The sequence below is a fragment of the Alligator mississippiensis genome, chromosome 2 (assembly GCF_030867095.1).
Source record: "Alligator mississippiensis isolate rAllMis1 chromosome 2, rAllMis1, whole genome shotgun sequence".
Taxonomy (NCBI): domain Eukaryota; kingdom Metazoa; phylum Chordata; order Crocodylia; family Alligatoridae; genus Alligator; species Alligator mississippiensis.
Window position 1 is genome coordinate 277,258,369 of NC_081825.1, and position 21,116 is coordinate 277,279,484.

General features: G+C 44.0%; 1 protein-coding gene across 5 annotated transcripts in view; it reads left to right on the forward strand.

Annotated features, from left to right (window-relative positions):
* PPP4R4 (protein phosphatase 4 regulatory subunit 4) overlaps positions 1 to 21,116 on the forward strand; it is a 143,978-nt gene that overhangs the window by 51,835 nt on the left and 71,027 nt on the right. For 4 of the 5 annotated variants that reach the window (XM_019481639.2, XM_019481638.2, XM_059723189.1 and 1 more), the window contains exon 3: positions 5,768 to 5,870. In XM_019481639.2, the coding sequence (XP_019337184.1) occupies positions 5,768 to 5,870 (103 nt within the window). Of the gene's footprint in view, positions 1 to 5,767; positions 5,871 to 18,481; positions 18,583 to 21,116 lie in introns of those variants that run through there. The other variant, XM_019481642.2, reaches the window with a different exon arrangement.

Consider the following 21,116-nt stretch of genomic DNA (forward strand, 5'->3'; position numbering starts at 1 on the left):
CTGGCACTGACGGGCTTCATTGTGTTGTGGGGGTTAGGTGCTGGTGTCACTCCCAGCCCCAGCACTGCTCTGGAGCTTTGAAGTGGCTCCCATGTATCTTGGGTCTAAAACTGAGCTGGTGTTGCTCCCAGCCTCCACACTACACTAGAGCCTGGAACTGGCTGCATTGCAGTCCCAGGGCTGAGAATCAGCTGATTTTTGGTCTCAGCCCTGGGACTGCACCCAAGCCAGTTCAAGACTTTGCAGTACTACAATCTATATTTAGATCATAAATACAAATTGTAGTAAGCATTAACGCGGAGTTGGAGAAAATATGGCCTGTGGACTTGTTTGGCCCACAGTGGGTCCCTTGGCCCCACCTAGCCCAGGCACCAGGGGCTGCCTAGGTCATGGCATGTGCAACCCGTCCTGCCAGCCCTGGGTACATAGTGGGGCGGGGCTGCATGGCAGCTCGACTTCACTTCCCAGCAGCTAGGGATGTGAAAGGTTAAATGATTAATCATTTAACTGATAAGCAGCTAGTTTACCAGTTATTGTTTAATTCAGGACAGCGCACAGTCTGGCAGGGAAGGGAAGCTGCACAGTGCCCCAGCAGGAGCCAGAAGGTGGCAGGCCAGGCAGGAGAGGGGTGGGAAGGCAGAGGGGTGAGGGAGTGGGGACTAGAACAACTGACTGCCAACACCCAGGAAACAGCCAACCTGCTTAAATGGTATTTTGCTTTGGTTTTTCACCAGCCGAAGGGGACCACCCTGCCTAACACGATGTGGGACGGCCAGGGTGAGGGTGAATTTATATCCAGCATCTGTGTAGACCTTGTAAAGCATCACCTTGAGAGGCTGGACACCTTCAAGTCACCTGGTCCTGACAACTTGCACCCCAGAGTACTTAAAGAGCTGGCAGGCATCATAGCCCAGCCACTAGCAAGGGTATTTGAGCACTGGTGGCATTCAGGTGAAGTACCCAAAGATTGGAAGAAGGCCAACGTGGTGCCTATCTTCAAGAAAGGGAGGAAAGTAGATCTGGGGAACTATATGCCAATCAGCTTTACCTCAATCCCTGCAAAGGTTTTGGAAAAAAAATTATTAAAGAGACCATTCTAGAGAAGCTGGGGGATGGCAACATTTTGAGGGATAGCCAGCACAGGTTTGTGGTGGGTAGGTCTTGCCTGACCAATCTCATTTCTTTCTATGCCCAGGTGATGTGTCATCTGGACAAGGGAGAAGAGATTGACGTCATATATATGGACTTTAAAGAAGCCTTTGATCTGGTGTCCCATGATCTCCTCATGAAAAAATTGGCCAACTGTGACCTCGGCTACATCACAGTCCAATGGTTGGGGAATTGGCTCCGAGGTTGGACCCAGAGAGTGGTAGTTGACGGAAGTGAATCATTATGGCACTCCATGCCCAGTGGTGTCCCCTAAGGCTCTGTCCTTGGACCTGTACTCTCTAACATCGTTTTTAACGATGTGCACACTGGTGTCAGAAGTGGACTGGCCAAGTTCACTGATGACACTACACTTTGGGGTAGAGCATCCACACCCAAGGATAGGCTGGTGATCCCGGCTGACCTTGATAGGCATAGACAGTGGGTGGATAAAAACCTGATGGCAATCAGTACGGATAAATGCAAGGTATTCCATCTTGGGGGGGGGGGGGGTAGAGAGGGGAGGAAGAAACGCGTCACACTTTTATAGGTTCGGCAGTGCTACGCTCACTAGCACCATGGCCAAAAGGGACTTGGGGGTCATGATTGACCACAAGATGAACATGAGCCACCAATGCAATGTTTCAGCTGGTAAAGTGAACAAAACTCTGCCTTGTATTCCTAGATGCTTCTCAAGCAAATCTCAGGATGTCATCCTCCCGCTGTACTCAGCCTTGGTGAGGCCGCAGCTGGAGTACTGCATCCAGTTTTGGGCTCCACAATTCAAGAAGGATGTGGAGAAGCTTGAGAGAGTCCAGAGGAGAGCCACATGCATGATCAAAGGGCAAGAGAATACGTCTTATGAAGAGAGGCTAAGAGCCATGGGACTTTTCAACCTGGAAAAGCGCAGGCTCGGGTGACCTGGTAGCAGCTTATAAGTATATAAGGGGTGTGCATCAGGATCGGGGGGAATGCCTGTTCACCAGAGCACCCCAAGGGATGACAAGATCCAACTGTCATTAAACTCCTCCAAGACCGTTTTAGGCTGGACATAAGGAAAAACTTCTTTACTGTCTCTGAGCCCCCAAGACCTGGAATAGACTCCCTCCAGAAGTGGTGCAAGCATTTACTCTGGACACTTTTAAGAAACGTTTGGACCCTTATCTTGCTAGGATCCTTTGACCCCAGCTGGCTTCTTGGTGGTGGGGCTTGGGGCCTGGAAGGTGCGGCCACAGGGCCCCATCAGGGAGCAGGGTGGAGCTGCAGATGCCTTGTCCAGGAGCTAGGGAAACATGCCTTACGGATCTGTGCACGGATGGGTTGCCTGCTGTGGGCTCGGGCTCCCTGGCCTGCTGCTCTCCCCCTGGGGTCTCTGTTGCCCAGCTTGCAGGACCTGGCACGGCACAACGGGGCTGAGCAGGGTGGGGAAGCTCCTTGCCTCTGCAAGCCCTGTGCCACCATGATGAAGTGCCCCCTGCGTGCCCGGCAGGAGTGGGGGTGGCAGCATGGAGTTGTGCCCTTTGCTGCTGCTGGGCGGGCAGGGGATGCTACTCAGGGTGGGTAGCTCTTATAAAATACTGCAAGGTTTCAACCTCCAGAGTAAGGTGCATATAGGACATCTCAAAACCCTTAGCCCCCACTATCTTGTGGGTACTTTTTGATTGGAGAAAGGCTAAGGGATATCACCCTGATAAAAATGTGCCCTTGCTGTGGCGTTAGGGAATCAGCAGCAGTTCTTATCTGTTGCTCTCTGGCAGAAGCTACAACCATTAGCTAAACATCTGGACTGGGTCTGGCCTTTGGGTTCTGTCTCAGTGGTCTAAAGGTGGAGATGGTAGGTTTTGAGCAGCCTCCACTTCTCCATGCTTTTGCCTAGGCGTATGTGTAGAAGGTCTTGGCGTGATGGTTACAGGACTCCATATGGGCAGATTGATCTGACTAGACGTCTTACACATACACCATAATCCAGAGGATTGATGGTTACCTACTATATTTTAAAATAAATTTACAGTCTTACCAAAATGATTGTTGGGACAGGATATAGTATAGAGAAGTATTTTAGACTATTGAGACTTGGTATGAATTTTAAAGATGGTGTAAGAGGGAAGTTGTAGCGATGATGGTACAGAAATTATGCAAGAGGCAAGGATTTCTTAGGGTGATTATCTTTTATTGGACCAACTATAGTTAGGAGAGAGACAAGTTTTCAAATACAAGACATTTTTCAGGTCTTTTTTGAATGTCTTACATTCAAAAACTTTTCCAAATTTTTCCCAACTACACAATTAGTCCAATAAAAGATACCGTCGTAAAAAATCATTGTCTCTTGTATTTTAAATGTTTGTTCAGTCATATTATGCATTTGATGATGTGGTGTTGGAAACTTTGTGGTTATGTCCCCAAAAAACTGTTTACGTTATTAGTGTACCTGGGTGAGACTGAGCTTTTTGGTTATTTAAAACTGTCTTTGATTTGTTCAGGAAAACAGATTGCAGAACCTTGAATAAGAAATTGTTAGCATGAGTTAAGGCTTTTAGTTTCTCATTGGGTACTTAGGTATCCATGCTTTCCTCTGGTGGGTGAGTCCAGTATTTTAGGAGTTTTTCAGCAGATCTCTTGCTGGATAGATCTTGATTCTAACCCCTGCATCCTCTTCTTGCTGTCATCACTCTATTTCCTTGCCCATGTGTTTTCTATGCCCCTTCCTCACTTTTTTTTCTCTTATTTTCTCCCCCGCTTTGTTCTCTGTACTATTCTGCGCATTTCTTGAAGGTGTTTTGGTGTCATAGAAGTTAAGCAGTATAATTTAATCTACTTTTTCCTATTCAGCTGTTGTTTGTTTAATCCTTGTTTATTGTATGGAAATAATCTTTAAAAAAAAAAAAATTTCTATCATGATGTATAGATTGTAATGTATTTTTCATCTGTACTATATTCTGCTATTGTCTTCCGTCTCTCCAGCACACATGCAGTTCTTTGTCCTTCCTTGTTTATCTGTGGAATCTTAAAAATAACATCATGACATACTCCACTTGTCTCATTAGATACATTTTCTTTTCATGTTACTGCATGTACAGACTGTCAAACTCACTAACTTCCTAACTTACTGACTGCTGCTGGTCGAAAAAAAGCTGCACACTCTGAGATGCATCTTTCTTGGGCTCCTGAAAGGAAGGAGCTTGCAGCATTTAACTTTTAGGCATCTGGCCCTAAGAGTAGAGCCCAGAATCTTTTAAGTGTCTAGGCTCTCTACTCTCTCTCTCCAAGTTAGGCACCCCCAAAATGTGATCCAAAACACCCAGCAAACTCCACAGGGTACAGCCTTGTTTTAAGAAAAAAAACTGAGTGCAACTGGAATCATTTGGTGTGTGTTCAGTGATTGAGGTCCTCAGGGATTTGTGACTCTGCAGGAATGAGCAACTGGTGCCTAAGCTCATTTTGCATCCAGAAACAAAGACCAGGACAGTTCTGAAAATGTGGTCACCTGGAAAACATTAATGTCAATCGGGGAGCTCCCTGTGGAGTATTGGTCCCCCCAGGATTATATGACAGATGAGCTGGGATATTGAGGATTACAAATTTGACTTTGTCGGGACCGAGGGTTGGTCTGAGGCTATGGGCAGTAGCCCAGACCATCAGGTGGGGTTTTTCCACGATGGAGTAGAGTTAGGCACAGAAGCGTATTGGTTTTACAAAGAAAGCTTTACTTACACTGCCGATGGTCACAGAGCAGGGAGGAAACTTGCTTGAGTTGCAGTTGCACACAAACAAACACAAGTGAGATCTCTTCCGAACCGCACCGAACCAAGATGAGTTGTCGATGTACGACTCCACGAGCGCTTCACATGGGGGATACGTCAAATTTCCACTATGACGGGGAGTGGCTAAGAGCTGATCAGGCCTCTATGTCCTCCTCCAAGACACACGCGGAGTTTGCTAGGCTCCACAGCGCACTTAGAGTTCCCCACGAGATGGTTGTGGAGTCCTCCAACTTGGGCGGAAACTGCTCTAACCTTTTGTACGGCTAGCGAGCCAATTGCTAGCCGCCACGTAGGAATAATTTAGAATTGACCAATAGTGGGACACTAATTTGCATACATGTGGCAGGAACTCTTTTACACCGGGGATTTCTCTCTGCAGCTGAGAAATCCACCATGCAAAGAAAGCTCCATGTGGCGGGAAAATTCCAATGTGCCGAGGCACTAAGAATCATTGGGTTATGACAGACTTTACATGCCTAAATCCCACTTTAGGCATCTCTGTCCTTTTTGGAACTGGTCCATAACCTTGAACATGCCTACATACTACAACAAGCTCAGGGGGCCTACCCATTGGGTTTATTCTCTGCACACTGGTATGTTAAGAATCAACTCACTCAAACTCATCATCTCTATTAGGAAGCAGCCCTGACACTCCAGTTTGAAATATCTTTTATTTAAAATAACTTCTGTTTTTTTCCGGAAGTATATACTTAGGATATTCCATACTAGAAACAACATATTGATTTTTTTTTTTTGTAATGCTTGTAGTAGAAGTTATTCTTTAGTGTAGCTTTCCATTATGTTACCTCTTTATAGTTTCAAGAAAATAGCTTAATGTGTTTTGTTCTTTTTTTTGTAAGCTCTGGTCAAGATATCCAAGGAACAAGTGTGGTTGCAAATCTTCCAGTCCTTATGCGACTGAATCCTGCAGAGACGCTTCGGAGGGTTTTGCCAAAAATCAGAGTAAGTTGGCATGCACCAAGATTTGAATTAACAAGATTTTTTTTGTTAATAAAATTATTGTAATCAATAAATTAATACTGTAAATACAGTAGCTGAAACATGGTATAGTAAAAGTGAAGTTCATACTTTTGCCATGGTAATTTGGAGAAAATGAACTGTATTGATTTTCTTTAGCAGTTTGCATATATATAATTGAATTGTAGATTTTTGCTACTCATCAGTCATCACAATTAGTAGACTTTTTTTCCTCAGGAAAATGTTTGTAAAATTTTAACCATTCTGCATTCTTTTTTAACCAGTAAAAAAGCTGGTTACTGTGAAGTTTACTATTGTTAGCTAGCCTTTGGAGGTATATTTGCCCATGTGTTCATAATGGTATACATAATTTCCTCAACCATGTTCCATTTTCTGTGAAACATCAAGAGTTTTCCTGCTGCCCTTTAGAGTTGTACTTTTTTTGCTGTTAGCTTTCTGAATCATGTGACACACTCAAAACCCTTTAATATGGTAGTTTTGAAATTTCTTAAAGTCATGGAACCTTTTCACATCACTTCTGCAGAACTCCTACCCTTATCCTATGAGGCACGTGGAGCCAGGCATCTTGGTCCAGCAGTGGCCTCCTGACCCACTCCACCGCTGCCCCCAACCTCTTTGGAACCACTGACCTATTGCAGAACCCCACAGTTTCACAGAACACAGCTTGAGAAACACTGCTTTAATAAGTTGTAATTAGTTATGGCAAAGGCATGCATGAGAAGCAAGGTTTGTTTAGGAGTTTCTTTTATTGGGCTAATTACATATGTAGGACAGAGGCTTTTGGGCACAAAATGCCCTTTGTCAGGTCTTGGAAGTAGATACAGCCTAAGTTAAATACCAGGTAAAACAATGATTTGTTTTAACTCCATTGTGTAAATGTAAATGCTCACTTAATGAAAAGCAGGAGGGCAGTAAACCAGTGGAGCAAAGAAGACTTATCAAACATGACTATAAACAAAGTAAGGAGTAAATGAAAGTTATACAGTTGAGCTGTATCTATGTCTTTTCCAGACCTTTTCCATTCACTGTGGAAAAACACGGGACATGGCAGGTTTCCCCTTGCCAGCTTGCAGAGTTCCAGCCTGCAAGAGGTTTCAGGGAGTGGGACACAGTGGGCATCATGCGCATGGGGAGGGGGTGGATATGGGCTGCAGGCTCGGGGCTCCCCTTCCTGCTGCACTTTCCTTGGGAGGCCTGTGCTAGCCACACCACCATGGTGAGCCCGCCCCCCCTCCCCTCTGTGGGCTCCACTTGGCTCTTCTCTGGCTGTGCTGCCAAGAGGTGGGGGGGGAGGAGGGTGGGAGCCATCAACTTAGTCTGTCCCCCTCCCCCAGCAAAAATAAAAGTAGGTATTTATGCTCCCAACTACATAGTTAATCCAATAAAAGGCATCACCAAACAAACTTTGCTCTTGCAGAGTCCTTGAACCATCATGACTGTAACAACATGATAACCGTATTTATATGTAGCAAGGATGTATATTGATGTACAAAAAAAAGTGTGTGTTTTTCAGTTAGTCTTTCACAGTTGAAAAGACCTGTTAAGATGCAGGCTAGTGTGTCTGAAGCCCCAGTGTGCTACAGTTCAGGCAGGTAGCATAGCTTTAAAGGTGTTGTTCTGCATCTTGTAATCCTTTTCAATCAGTTTGAGGTAGTTGAGCTAACCCACTTGAGAAACCCATTATTTTTTCTTCTCAGAGTTGGAAAGGACCTGAAAGGGCCTCTAGTCCCACCCCCAAAATGGATTCAGGCTGTAGAACATGGGACCAGGTTCCACAAGGAATTTGCACTTAGGTTTCATGATCCAGAGTCCAGAGGGCTGACCATTATGCCATGGAATCAGCTATAAAAACAATATCTAGGAGTTTTTAATGATGGGATATATCTGCCATATCTTTCATTGGTTCATTGGATATATTTGCTATGTCTTTCATTGGTTCCTATTTCTGTTGATGGAATGCTAGAGCAAGCTGGAACTTTTTTACTTTGTTTTTTTGCAGTTGAATTAAATCTTTTTAATAAAATCACAGCTTTCTAATTTGAATTTGGTCCCTAACATGCAGTTCAAATAGGGTTATCTGTTTTTAAAAAAACAGATTTTACTGTATTATTTGCTATACTGTGTATAAGTGTAACAATAACTGGTTGCTGCTTTTCACTGTTTTAAGTGTTGGATTAGATAATACATAAATTGGACACCTGGTGTCTCATACTTAAGTAAATGTTCAAGTCAAGTCAAAGGGAGCTGATTTAACAGTGATGGATATAAGTTCTTGCAACAACCTAAAACTATGCTACTGATTGATTTTATATATTAATCTTGTGAAGAGTATAAGAGTTGCCACTGTTATGGACTCAGCTCACTTAAAAATCTCAGGTTCTTTGAGGCTTCTATTGAAATGCAGGTAGAAAATGTTCTTTGCTCTGTCTGAAGCTGCAGAGATTTTGAACATGATAGACATTCCTAATCAGTAACTTCTCAGGTGGAGATACTTCTTTTTTTTTTAATATTCAGCAATCTGTCTGGGCACACTGACTTTTAGAACCTGTTCATGATAAGGTTTTTGCTCACGGAATAAATTTATAATTAACGGAAGTAAGATTTCCAGAGTTCCTGTTAAGTGAGTTGATCAGGAGTAAATTCTAGTGTAACTTATACTTCTTTGGCACTTCTATTACTAGAATTTCTCTCAAATAAAGATTACTTTATTTAAGAGGAAGAAGCTGATGACTTAGCACTGACATTTTAGAATGTCAAAATTCTGGTACTGAGTTCCAGAGGATTCAAAAGTGTTGAAGATGGGGTGAAATTGCAGAGGTCATTTGTACTTCACTCTGGTTCTAGTGTTTTCTTGATGGTTAAAGATATCCCCCGCCAAAAAAAGACAAAAAGTGATAGAGACTACACTGCAGATCACTTTTGTCTAGGTTATAAAGGCTGCCAGTACATTCAGATTTAATTGGTCAGGAACCGGAGGGGCGGGAGAGAGGTATGTTTGTTTTGGATGGAGAAAAATACAACACTGTCTTGAGAATTGCTCTTGGAAAACTTAGTTTTGAAGCTCTTATTTGGGACACTTGTAGTAATGTTGTGACTAACCCTAATTTTGAGAATAAATTTCAAAGGCCTTTTTTCAAATATGCATGTTCTAGAAGTTGCATGAGATTTGTCAGGTTGAAGGTCCTGTCAACTAAAGTTGTATATTCACAGAATGAGTTAGTAAACAGGGAGAAAAAAAAATTACCTTTTCATGTTGCTTTGGTAGTCCAAATTATCCATGATTTGAAGGGGACTCTATAGAAACCAGAAGCCACTTTTTCATGTATGTAATTTTTTTTTTTTGGTTTCAATTTAGTGAAGTTCGTTGACAAATTTCATTTGTAGTGGTGGCCTTTGTGTTATGTGTATTTTAGGCAACTCTTCACTAAGAAATAGGTTGAAATTATGTATTTTGGAAAAATGGAAATAACTACATACTAATCTGAACAAAGGGTTGTATATTCTCTTTGGAGTCTTTTGATCCACCTAATACTCTTGTATTTAGAACCTTTTTAGAAATTAAGTAAAAACAATTGTTTCTTGTATTTTCCATTATCACATGCTCAGCGATGGGCTGAAGGTAATCGGTAATATAGCAAGGAGAGTAGAATGGTAGAACTTATATCTTCTGATATTTTCATAAAATGGTCTTCTATTCACCAAGGGCATATTGGGGAAAGGGGTAAGAAGCTTTTGTCTTTTTGAAGTAGTTGACCAATTCAGAATAGATTTTATTACCTTAAGACGGTGGTTCTCAACCTTTTTAAATACTTGCTCTTAGTTTTTACCCTTTTTTGACAACAGACAAATAATAGAGCAATTCTTCTGTTGTAAAGAACTCTGAATGATCACCACAGGTCAAAGTTTTTGATAATATGGATTCCTGTGTGAAGTCCCTAGGTTTATCTTGTGAATCATGTTTGCACACCTAACAGCACTAACACTGAATGGCACTTGGCACCTTTGAAAGGATCTCAAGGTATCCCAAGGTGCTGCTGCATCCTGCAGCCTCAAGAGACGATCAGACACTGGAAAAATGGTCTTCAGTGTTTTTTATTTATTAAGTGATAATGTATCTTATGTATTTTACTCCTTTGATTATTGAACTTCTATGGAGACTAACTGCTTAAGCTGTGCTTATATCCCTCCCTTCAGCTTTACCTCGCCTTAAGCCTGGTGTTTTATACTTGCAATGTTAAAAAAAATAAATAAAGACCAACAAGCAGTGGTCAAATTGCCTGTGGAAATAGTGTCATCATGTATTCTTTTTTCTAGTATACTAAACTGTAAGGCACTTTGGGAGAGCTTGTCTAACTGTATCCTAATTACAATAGTTGGTCCAATAAAAAATACCACCCTAAGAAATCCTTGCCTCTCAGAGCTTATAGTAATATCATTCTTTGCTGCTGGGACACAGATTCCACTAGTTCATTGTGAGGTGTCCAGATTAAAAGAGCAAGAACAAATACATCAGCAAAACTCTTGCTCTGTAATTTATGCAGTCCAGAACATGATTACTTGGCAAGCATTATCCTCTAATATACATAAATGCATGCTCCAATACACATTTGTAATCAGAAGTGCATTTGATTCCATAGTACTTTGGGAATCGGAGCCGAGGGGCAAAAAAGGCACCAGTCACAGGGCTCAAGTGCCTATATACTAATGCTAGGAGCATGGGGAACAAGCAGGATGAACTAGCACTCCTGCTTGCAGAAAACACCTACGACTTAGTAGGGCTAACAGAAACCTGGTGGGATTCGTCCCACGACTGGGCGGTACATATTGAGGGTTATAGGCTGTACGGAAAGGACAGGGTGGGGAAGAAAGGGGGAGGGGTTGCGCTCTATGTCAGTGAGCAATATAAATTGACCCTCATCAAGATGGAATCAAAGGAGGAGAAAGTAGAAAGATTGTGGGTTAAGTTATGGGGGGGCAAGGAGAAAGGGATTTGGTGGTAGGGGTCTGCTACAGACCCCCACACCAAGGAGAAGAACTAGATTCGGGGCTCCTGAGGCAGCTATCAGAGACCATAAAAACTAAGGAGGTGTTAGTCACGGGGGACCTAAACTACCCAGACATCTGCTGGGAGACACAGACAGCAAAGTCCCACCATTTACGCACGTTCCTATCCTGCGTACAGGACCTCCACCTGACTCAGGAGGTACACAGTCCCACTAGGAGGAATGCCTTATTGGACCTGGTCTTGGCAACAGGGGATGATATGGTAGGGGACCTACAGATTGGTGGTCGCCTGGGGGACGGTGATCACCTAATAATAGAATTCACCATAAGATGTCGAGTAGGTAAAGGTAACTAGTAGGGTGAAAGTGCTAGACTTTAGGAAAGCTGATTTCAATGAACTCAGGCGACTAGTCAAGGACGCAATGCAGAGTAGGAGTTCTGAAGAGATGGGAGCCCAGGAAGGGTGGCTGTGCCTTAAGGAAATGATCCTTCGGGCACAGAGGGAGACGATCCCGATGCGAGGAAAAAGAGGGAAAGGGGCCAGGAGGCTTTCTTGGCTGACCAGAGAAATCCAGGGCAGCCTGCAGACTAAAAGGGGTGCATATAAAAAGTGGAAACGGGGAGAGATTACCAAAGAGGAGTATACCTCCTCTGCTCGCACTTGTAAGGAGGCAGTTAGACGGGCCAAAGCTACCATGGAGCTGAGGATGGCATCCCAAGTAAAGGATAACAAGAAATTGTTTTTTAGATATATAGAGAGCAAAAGGAAGGCCCAGGGTGGAATAGGACCCCTACTAAATGGGCAGAAGCAATTGGTGACGGACGGGGGGACAAGGCTGAACTCCTCAACAAGTTCTTTGCCTCAGTGTTCCTAAGTGAGGAGCAAGACAAGTCTCTCACTGGGGTTGTAGAGAAGCAGCAGCAAGGCACCAGACTGCCGTGCATAGACCCTGTGATGGTGCAGATTCACTTAGAGGAACTGGATGCCTTTAAGTCGGCAGGCCCGGACGAGCTCCATCTGAGCGTACTGAAGGCATTGGCTGATGTCATTGCACAGCCACTGGCGGTAATATTTGAACACTTGTGGCGCATGGGTCAGGTCCCGGAGTTCTGGAAAAGGGCCAATGTGGTCCCCATTTTCAAGAAGGGGAGGAAGGAGGACCCAGGCAACTATAGGCCAGTCAGTCTCACCTCCATCCTAGGCAAAGTCTTCGAAAAAATTATCAAGGCTCACATTTGCGAGAGCCCGGCAGAACAAATTATGCTGAGGGGAAACCAGCACAGGTTCGTAGCAGGTAGATCATGCCTGACTAATCTAGTCTCTTTTTATGACCAGGTTACAAAACGCCTGCGCGCAGGAGTAGGGGTTGATGTCGTATACTTAGACTTCAGGAAGGCCTTCGATATGGTATCCCACACCATCCTGGTAAACAAGTTAAGAGGCTGTGACTTGGATGACTACACAGTCTGGTGGGTGGCGAATTGGCTGGAGGGTTGCACCCAGAGAGTCGTGGTGGATGGGTTGGTTTCGACCTGGAAGGGTGTGGGCAGTGGGGTCCCGCAGGGCTCGGTCCTTGGACCGATACTCTTCAATATCTTCATCAGCGACTTGGACGAGGGAGTGAAGTGTACTCTGTCCAAGTTTGCGGGTGACACAAAACTGTGGGGAGTAGTAGACACGCCGGAGGGCAGGAAACAGCTACAAGCGGACCTGGACAGGTTGGACGTATGTGCGGAAAACAACAGAATGCAATTCAACAAAGAGAAATGCAAAGAGCTGCACTAGGGAGGAAAAATGTCCACAGCCTAGAGAATGACCTGCTTGGTGGAAGGGAAGTGGAAAGGGATCTTGGAGTCCTAGTGGGCTCCAAGATGAACATGAGTCGGCAGTGTGACGAAGCCATCAGAAAAGCTAATGGCACTTTATCGTGCATCGGCATATGCATGACGAACAGAACCAAGGAGGTGATACTTCCCCTCTATCGGGCACTGGTCAGACCGCAGTTGGAATACTGCGTGCAGTTTTGGGCGCCACAGTTCAAGAGGGATGTGGATAACCTGGAGAGGGTCCAGAGAAGGGCCACTCATATGGTTAAGGGCTTGCAGGCCAAGCCCTACGAGGAGAGACTGGGGCACCTGGACCTCTTCAGCCTCCGCAAGAGAAGGTTGAGAGGCGACCTTGTGGCTGCCTATAAGTTCATCACGGGGGCACAGAAGGGAATTGGTGAGGTTTTGTTCACCAAGGCGCCCCTGGGGGTTACAAGAAACAATGGCCACAAGCTAGCAGAGAGCAGATTCAGACTGGACATTAGGAAGAACTTCTTCACAGTTCGAGTGGCCAAGGTCCGGAACGGGCTCCCAAGGGAGGTGGTGCTCTCCCCTACCCTGGGGGTCTTCAAGAGGAGGTTAGATAGGCATCTAGCTGGGGTCATCTAGACCCAGCACTCTTTCCTGCCTATGCAGGGGGTCGGACTCGATGATCTATTGAGGTCCCTTCCGACCATAGCATCTATGAATCTATGGATCTACAGGGATGCCTGTAAAATACTGAGCATCACCTGTCAACCAGGGGTGCAGACAAAAGTGACAATTTTTGCCCAATCTGGCAACAGAAAGCAGTTTATAACTGTGACCAAACACAAGTGCATGGCTGCAAACAGCTTCAAAAAGGGTTTATTGCATGAAAATCTGACCCCCTCCTTGCACGAGGTATCAGATAAGGATGTTTCAAAATGTAGTGTCTTTTGTAACTTGTCTGCCAAGCTTCCTGCCTGTCGCTGTTTTCAGAATGGGAGGGGGGAAAGGGAGTGGAGGCAGTTCAGTCTTTGCGGGGGGAGGCGGTGTTCACTCCCCTCTTGGAGGCTGGGGTTGGGTGAATTGGAGCCCCCCCCAAGATGAGGGTGTGTGTGCTCCAATTCACCCATCCCACCCTTCAGCACCATCTGGGGAGCCCCAAAAATGAGCTCCCTCTGCTGTCTTTCCCCCTCCCATTCTGAAAACAGTGAGCACTGACAGAGAGCCTGGCCGTTGCTTTGGGAACCTAGCTGCAGGCTCCCAGCCCCAGCTACATTCCCCTGCCCCCTGGAACCAACAGTGAACTTCTGTTTGGTTTGGGGCAACGCTGTAACTCGGAGTACTTTGCAAAAGTCGTTTTGAGTTACGGGTAGGAGCTGAACTTCTGTCTGCCCCCTAGGTATTCTCTCCCTAGATCTGTGTGAAGGAACTGTTGTTCTCTGATTCTGAGCTGAACAAATGACCACTGAAACAGATATGTTTAGAACTGAGGAATAAAATAGGCTGTCAGACTGTTTAAAGACTCACTGAGTCAGTGGTTCCAGCATCAGGTTTAGTAGTAAGGCCAGGTTAATAAACATTTTAGATAAAATTTCTTTGACAGAAAATTATGACTTGAGAATTATGAACTTACCTAATGACTTCCCAGTTTTTGACGTCTGTGCTTAAAATACTGAATCCAACATCTGAGATGTTCCTGATCCAATTATATGCTTTTAAAGTAGGAGATCCCCTGAAATTAAGGTGTGATGCAAATCAACCACCTTTCTTTTTCTTAATTTGATATTATACAGTTGAGATTCTTGTTTTAATCAAAGCTACTTTGCACCAACCTCTTCAGTGTTATTGCTTTTTTATTTTCTATTGCTTTAGCGTCTTAACTCTCTGAATTACTGTGCCTACATGGCTATGTCCAGATGAGCACGGCCATTTGTTTCCCTGGGGACAAGTAGCAGCGACCCCACCTTGCGCCACTGCTACTTTTTCCTTGGAAGCACCCATGTCACGTGCGCTCTGGTGCACGGCAGGTTACCCTGAGCAACTGTGCTGGCCCCAGCAACCTTGTCTGTGGTCTTGGGGGCCTTGGGGAGCTGGAGCTGCAGCTCTTCTGCAGCTGGGAGCCTGGCTGGCAGCTGGAATTTGGCTCCAACCCACTAGGCTCCGGTTTAGGGCGGCGTGCGCTGCTGCCACATTTGTGGCCCTCCTTTTTTTGGTGTGGGGGTTTTTTATCCCCAGAATTTCCCTGGGTCAAAAAAAATGCCCTGTGCTGCAAGGTAGCAGCATGGGGAATGCTTGCATGTCTGGTGTGTGGCATTGCAACTTGCGCACATCCATGGTCGTCTGGACATGGCCTGTATGTGGCAAAAACGAGATTTTGCTGTTTCCAATTTAGGGAACATAGTGAACAAACAGCTGAACATGAGCTAAATGTTGTAGCAAGAAAAGCCAATGTGATCCTTGGATATATAAACAGGAGATTAATAGGAGGAGTAGAGAGGTGACATTTACCTCTGTATATGGCATTGATAATGCTGGTATTGGAATAGTGTTTATAATTCTGGTGTTAGGATTTTTAAAACAACATTGAAAAATTGGGCAGGACAAAGAACAGATGCATATTACTCAAGGACCAGAGAAAATGCCTTGCAGTGAGAGACTTCTCAAAGAACAATCTGTTTAGTTTATCAAAAAAGAAAATGGGGAGAGAACTTGATTACAGTGTGAAAGTAGCTTCACGGGATGAAAATCCTGGTTATTATAGGGCACTTACTTTCACAGGGAGAAATACTGAGAGATAATGATTAAAAAATGAAGCCAAACAAAATCAAAATACAAATTAGGTACACATTTTTAACAGTGAGCATGATTGATTAGCCTTTGGAACAAACTATGAAAGGAATTGGTAGATTTTCTCGTGCTCTTTTTCTCTCTCAAAGTCTAAAGATTGAATTCTCCTCTGAAAGATTATATTTTGATCAAACAAGTTTTGCTAAATACAGTGATAATGAGTGAGATTCAATGGACTGTGATATGCAGGGTGTCAGTCTAGAAGATCTTATGGCCCTTTCTGGCCTTAATCTTTATGAATTAAACTCTGTGAAATATATGTGAATGTTTTGACCTTCTGTTGATTCTAGTATATGCATTTTCTTTAAATGCTTATTTGTTCCACTGGGTTTACTTTGCTTAACATACAAACAAAATAAAACAACCCTTTTTCCCACTTTTTCTTGGGTTTTGATATGCAGTGGTCTTAGAGTAAAGTTTTAGCATGGACAGGTGCTTCTATTTATTATTTAGTTTTTTATTTTCCTAGTCTTTCTTCTGCTGAAGAAATACCACTGCTGATAATGTGTATCATCTTCAAAGTGCACAGAAATGTGTATCATCTTCAAAAGTGTAATCCAATTCCATTTGAGATTAGTGTCAGTCTTCTCACTTCAAAGGTAGTCAAATGGTCCATTTATCTCCCTTTTCTTTGATTTCACATCTGTAAAATAGGGTAATGGGACATAAGCACCTTTTTATACATTTAGATTCAGATAAAAAATGAAAACAATGAGATTAAATGAATACTAAATAATAGGTACTTGGCCTTCATTGCTTCGTTCTCATTGTGCAGGACACTCATTTTCTCATTTTGTGTATTTCAGTTTTCACAGAACTCTCAGAAATTATTCTTGTGAATCCTACGGATAAAACAAACTGAGAAAAGAGTATTTGAGGAAGAAAATTTTTGATTGGCTGTATATTTAAAATATTATCTTCACTGGCTGGCAGAAACTGATAATCTTGTATATATGATTTCTAGAATTTTTCATGCAAGTGGAATTTTTTTCTTTTGAAATCTGTTTTTACTTAGTTAAAAAATTAACCACAGGCATTTTAAGGCTGACATATTAAAGGATGTGGTCAATTTAATCTTGTTTAAGTGATAAAAAGTATGGTTGCATTTGGAGTGTCTGTGTTGTATGCTGTCTGTTTAATCAACAGTATTAGGCATTGTTGGAAATTTAACATCAGGGCATGCATATGAAATATTTTTGCATCCTCTACAGTTGAAAAGCAGTGATATCTTGTAAAGGGTTTCTCCTCTGTAGATCCCCACCTTCTGGATATCTGCATGCACCTCCTCATGAACCTTGGTAATAATTGAAATGCAGATTAAGAGAAGGCTTAGACATACTCCTCAATATTTATTCTGTGCAGCAAATGGCTCCTTTTATTTTGACATTGACAGCCTAATTCCTATTTAACCTCCATGGTCTCTGTATCACCAGAAAGAGCTTTTTGTTGTTATTGGTTTAGTTGGGTTTGAAAGTGTATATTTAGCTGAACCTTTCCTTAATGCTGTGGTTGTAGAATAAAATTCTGCTGTTTTTTTTGTTTTGTTTTGTTTTGTTTCAGACCTCCACAGCCACTCACCTCGCCTATCCTAACAGTTAAGGGTCTGTATCTTCCTTCAGAAATCAATCCCCAAATAATCAAGTTTGACAGTATTTTGGTTTTTACAAGCTTGAGTAGGCATAGGTTCTGCTTCAGAGTTGTATTTCATTTACCTTTTTATCCCTCTCTAATCCATTCTAAAGTCATTTCAAAATATAATTATTTCCCTTTTTAAATTTTTTTTTTACCTCATTTGCCTGTCAATTAGTAATCTGTAGTTGGCATTGATAGGTTTTGCTTTTACAGTTTGAGGGGTGGAGGTGCTGGGGTTGCTTTTAACCCTTGTTTGCTCTCTAATGTGACTTCAGTCTCCATCTTAAATTATTTGTACTTCCATTCTTTTGTAATTTTTCTCAGTGTTGTTTCTTTTGGTTCTTAATCAAAAAGTCTTGCCATATCAACACCAACATTCGGTTTATAGGTCACTTCTACGTATAACATTCTTTTGAGATGATTCTGTTGTTAAGGAACATAAAGCACATTTCACTACAGGTGATTTCTCCTCCCCCCCCCCCCCCCCCCGCTCCCAGTTTCCTTAAAAAAAAAAAAAAAAGATCTTCAGTACATTCTGCATTTTGCTTCTATTGCTGCCTGAACTTAAGTTGTTGACCTTAGGTTTAGGGCAGTTTACCATAGCCAGTGAGTATTGTAAGCCACTCTGGGTGCATCTACATATGCATTTTACTGCGGAGTGGACTAATTAACTCCACAGTAAAACATCACGTGTGTGCCAGTATTGGGCCTCAGTAAAATAATTAACTCTGCCGTAAGATAGTACTGTCGGGACAGTACTATTTTATAGTGGAGAGTAGTTTACTGTGCTGACATGCACGTGTAGACGCTGACCACAGGCATAAGATGCACCCACTCAGCCCAGCCAGCTGGGGCTTGCTCCACCCTGGCTCAAATTGCTGCTGTCCTTGGCACACGTGTAGATGCTGTACCTGGGAGCAGTTTACTCCAGTGCAGACTGCTCCAGAATTTATTGTGTCACATTAACTGCACATGTAGATACACCCTCTCAGTGCTTTTTTTTTTCTTTCAGAGAATGTGAATTTGTGACCTTAGGCTCCATCCCTTGACTAGGAAAAAAAAGTTACTTACTAGTAGCCATAATTCTCTAAATGGGTATCCTCCTCTACAGATCTACACTTGCTTATCTTTGACCTTTGTGTCCTACATTTTTATTTCCTACTTGAAGTCTGTGGAACTGAAGTGGGGATGGAAGACCAATACATTTTCATAGGTGGAACTCTGCAGTTCTCAGTGCAGACGTCAATTCAGGCAGATGTTTAAGCAGTCTAGAAATTTACATTTCAATGTCTCCCGAGGTCCATGAGGAGGCACATCCAGAGAATATGTTCTCACACATGCTTATCCAGAAGGTATGGATCTGTGGAGGAGATTATCTATTTGGAATCTTGAGTTATTGGTAAGTAACCTTGTTTATATTATGTGTCCAGTGTATGCATTAAAAATGAATTAATTTCTTCTCTGTTCTAACAGAATCTATGTTGATTTCTCAAGTTTGCGAAACTGTACAGTCCCATAGGCCAAAGTCAGCCCAGTTACTGTCTGTTCCACAATTATAAATATATTGTGTGTGGAAAGTGTGTCAGATGAAAGCAAAAATAGGATGTTCTACACTGCACTGTTTTCATTTCTCCTTGGGATGCTTGAATAGATTAAGAATCTTAACTTTACCTAATTCTTGCCATTGGGGCCAAAAATAAAATGTGCATCCTCCAAATTAGTTCTAAGAGGGGCAGAATTTGTACTGACTTTGAAAAACCTACCATTGTCCAGGAACTCATCTATTCTGTAGATTGTATTTTGATTCACGTTCTCTAAGCCTTATAGACACCATTTTGTTTCTTTCTTGCTCCAGGTTTTTGAACAGTGTTGAGAGATCCCCAAGAGGTTTTGAGCCCAGCACCATGCTGTTACAAAGTTATATAGGCTAAGTACAGACACTCAAAAAGACTGAGGCGGAATTGATTCAATCTAGGCAGCTTCCTCTAAGCTGCGTAGGTTGAGCTGATAACCAGCTGAACTGACTTTCAGTTTTCAATTGAGAAAGACAGGGGGAGGCTTGCACTGAGCCAGGCAAGTAAGCAAGGCGGGTGCTAGAGCACATCTCCTAGCCTTCAGGCCGTTGCCAGGCCAGATGATCATTCCAGATTTGTTTCTCTAGTATATGCTCCCAGTCCCATGCTGTCCCCCTACAAGGGGTTGAGGAGCCCCCTGTCCAGTTGCTGGCCCACCTTGGGGAAGCCCCTCCCCCTCAAGAGATTTCCGCCAGCCTGGGTTCCCCAGCCCAGGGAGCTGAGGGAAGCTCCCCTCATCCCCCTTCCCAGCAGCTGATTGCTTCAGCCTCTGCCTCAGGAAGGAGAGAGAAGGAATCCTCCCAGCCGGGTGCCTGCCCATGTAGCCCTGTGTGGTGGCACTGGGGAGCCCCCGCTTTGGGGGGCTTCTTCCCACCCCAGCTCAGGGTCCCCCAGGGAACTGAGGGGAATACTTCCCCTCCTGAACCCTAGTGCTGCTCACTTTAGCTGCTGTGAGACTCAGACAGCCTGTGGAAGCCAGGGACATTTTTCCACTTCCCTGCAAAAAGTTTTGTCTCAGACTTGCACCAGCTCAGGTAAAACCCACTTCAGAGGAGCAGGAGAATATCCCTTGGTTCCCGAAGGCTGCCACGGGCTATCTCTGAGACCCGCTGCAGCTAAGGCAAGCAGCCCTGGGGTCTGGGAGGGGGAGAATTCCCCTCAGCTCTCTGGGGCTTCCCTGGGCTGGGGTGCGGGGGAACCCCCCCAAGGTAGAGGCTCCCTGGCACCCCTATGTTGGGCTGCACTGGCAGGCACCCAGCTCAGGTGAGGACTCCTTGCTCCCTCCTGTGGTAGTGTCTGAAGCAATAAGCAATGGGGAAGGGGGAGGGAGTGGGCTGCTGAGGGTGGAAAAGGCCCCATCACATGGGCTTTCCTTCCCCCCCCATGTGCTGTGTAGACCCTGGCTAGGAGGATCTGGGGGGGTCTCTTCCCCTGTTCCCCGCAGTCCATCTCTATGGGCTGATGGATGTAGGCAGGAAGCAGGCTAATGAGCAGAGGGGCAAGGCAGTCCCTGCTCCACTGGAGCAGGCAGCATAACCCAGGGTGATGGAGAGTCAGCTTGAACCAGGAAGGGGTCTGGGACAGAAGTTCCATAAACTGGTTTGACCTAAATCAGTTAAGTCTGATACTACATTCAACTAGGTTTATCTTCAATCAATTTTGGTGATTTTGAAAGATATTTATATGCACTGAACTTCTGTTCTGTTGCAGGTTTAAACCAGTTTCTGACCAGTTTATGTGTAACTTCTGTCCCTAGCCGTACTAACATGGTTCTTTGGCACTACTCCAAGTTATGGCAGTGAAATTCCTACAATGGTAGTATAGGGCCTATTGTGATAACAAAGGAGTGCAGCCTGCCCTTAGTAATGAAGACAAATATTTTATTATCCTGGTAAGCAGTGCTGTTTAATTTTACTTGGATGGTGGGCATCCTAGTAGAAACATCCATAGCTATAACACCTACAGTCAAGTCTCAAGAGATGAAGATTTTTTTCTCTTGAAGTCAGCTATACTCATTTGCATATACAACCTGATTGACTTTTTTTATCTTGCATAAAATTAAATGAAAAATGGACTACCTCATCATATGGTAGCTGACGTATAATCATAATCCAGGATCTTTCCTTTTTTGAAGTACTAGCCATTCGCCCATCAAGTATGATGGGGGGGGAAGGGGCGGGCAGGGACAGAGACCTGCATCCCTTCCCCCCGCCTTGAGCTGGGGCCGGGGCCATTCCCCCTCTCCCCCTCCTGCTGCTTTGGGCCATAAGCCCGCCCCCCCTCCCCCCCCCCCCGGTTCTTGCTCCCCTCCCTCCCCTGTTTCCCGCCACCTCCCCTCTCTGCTGGTTCTCATTTGGGG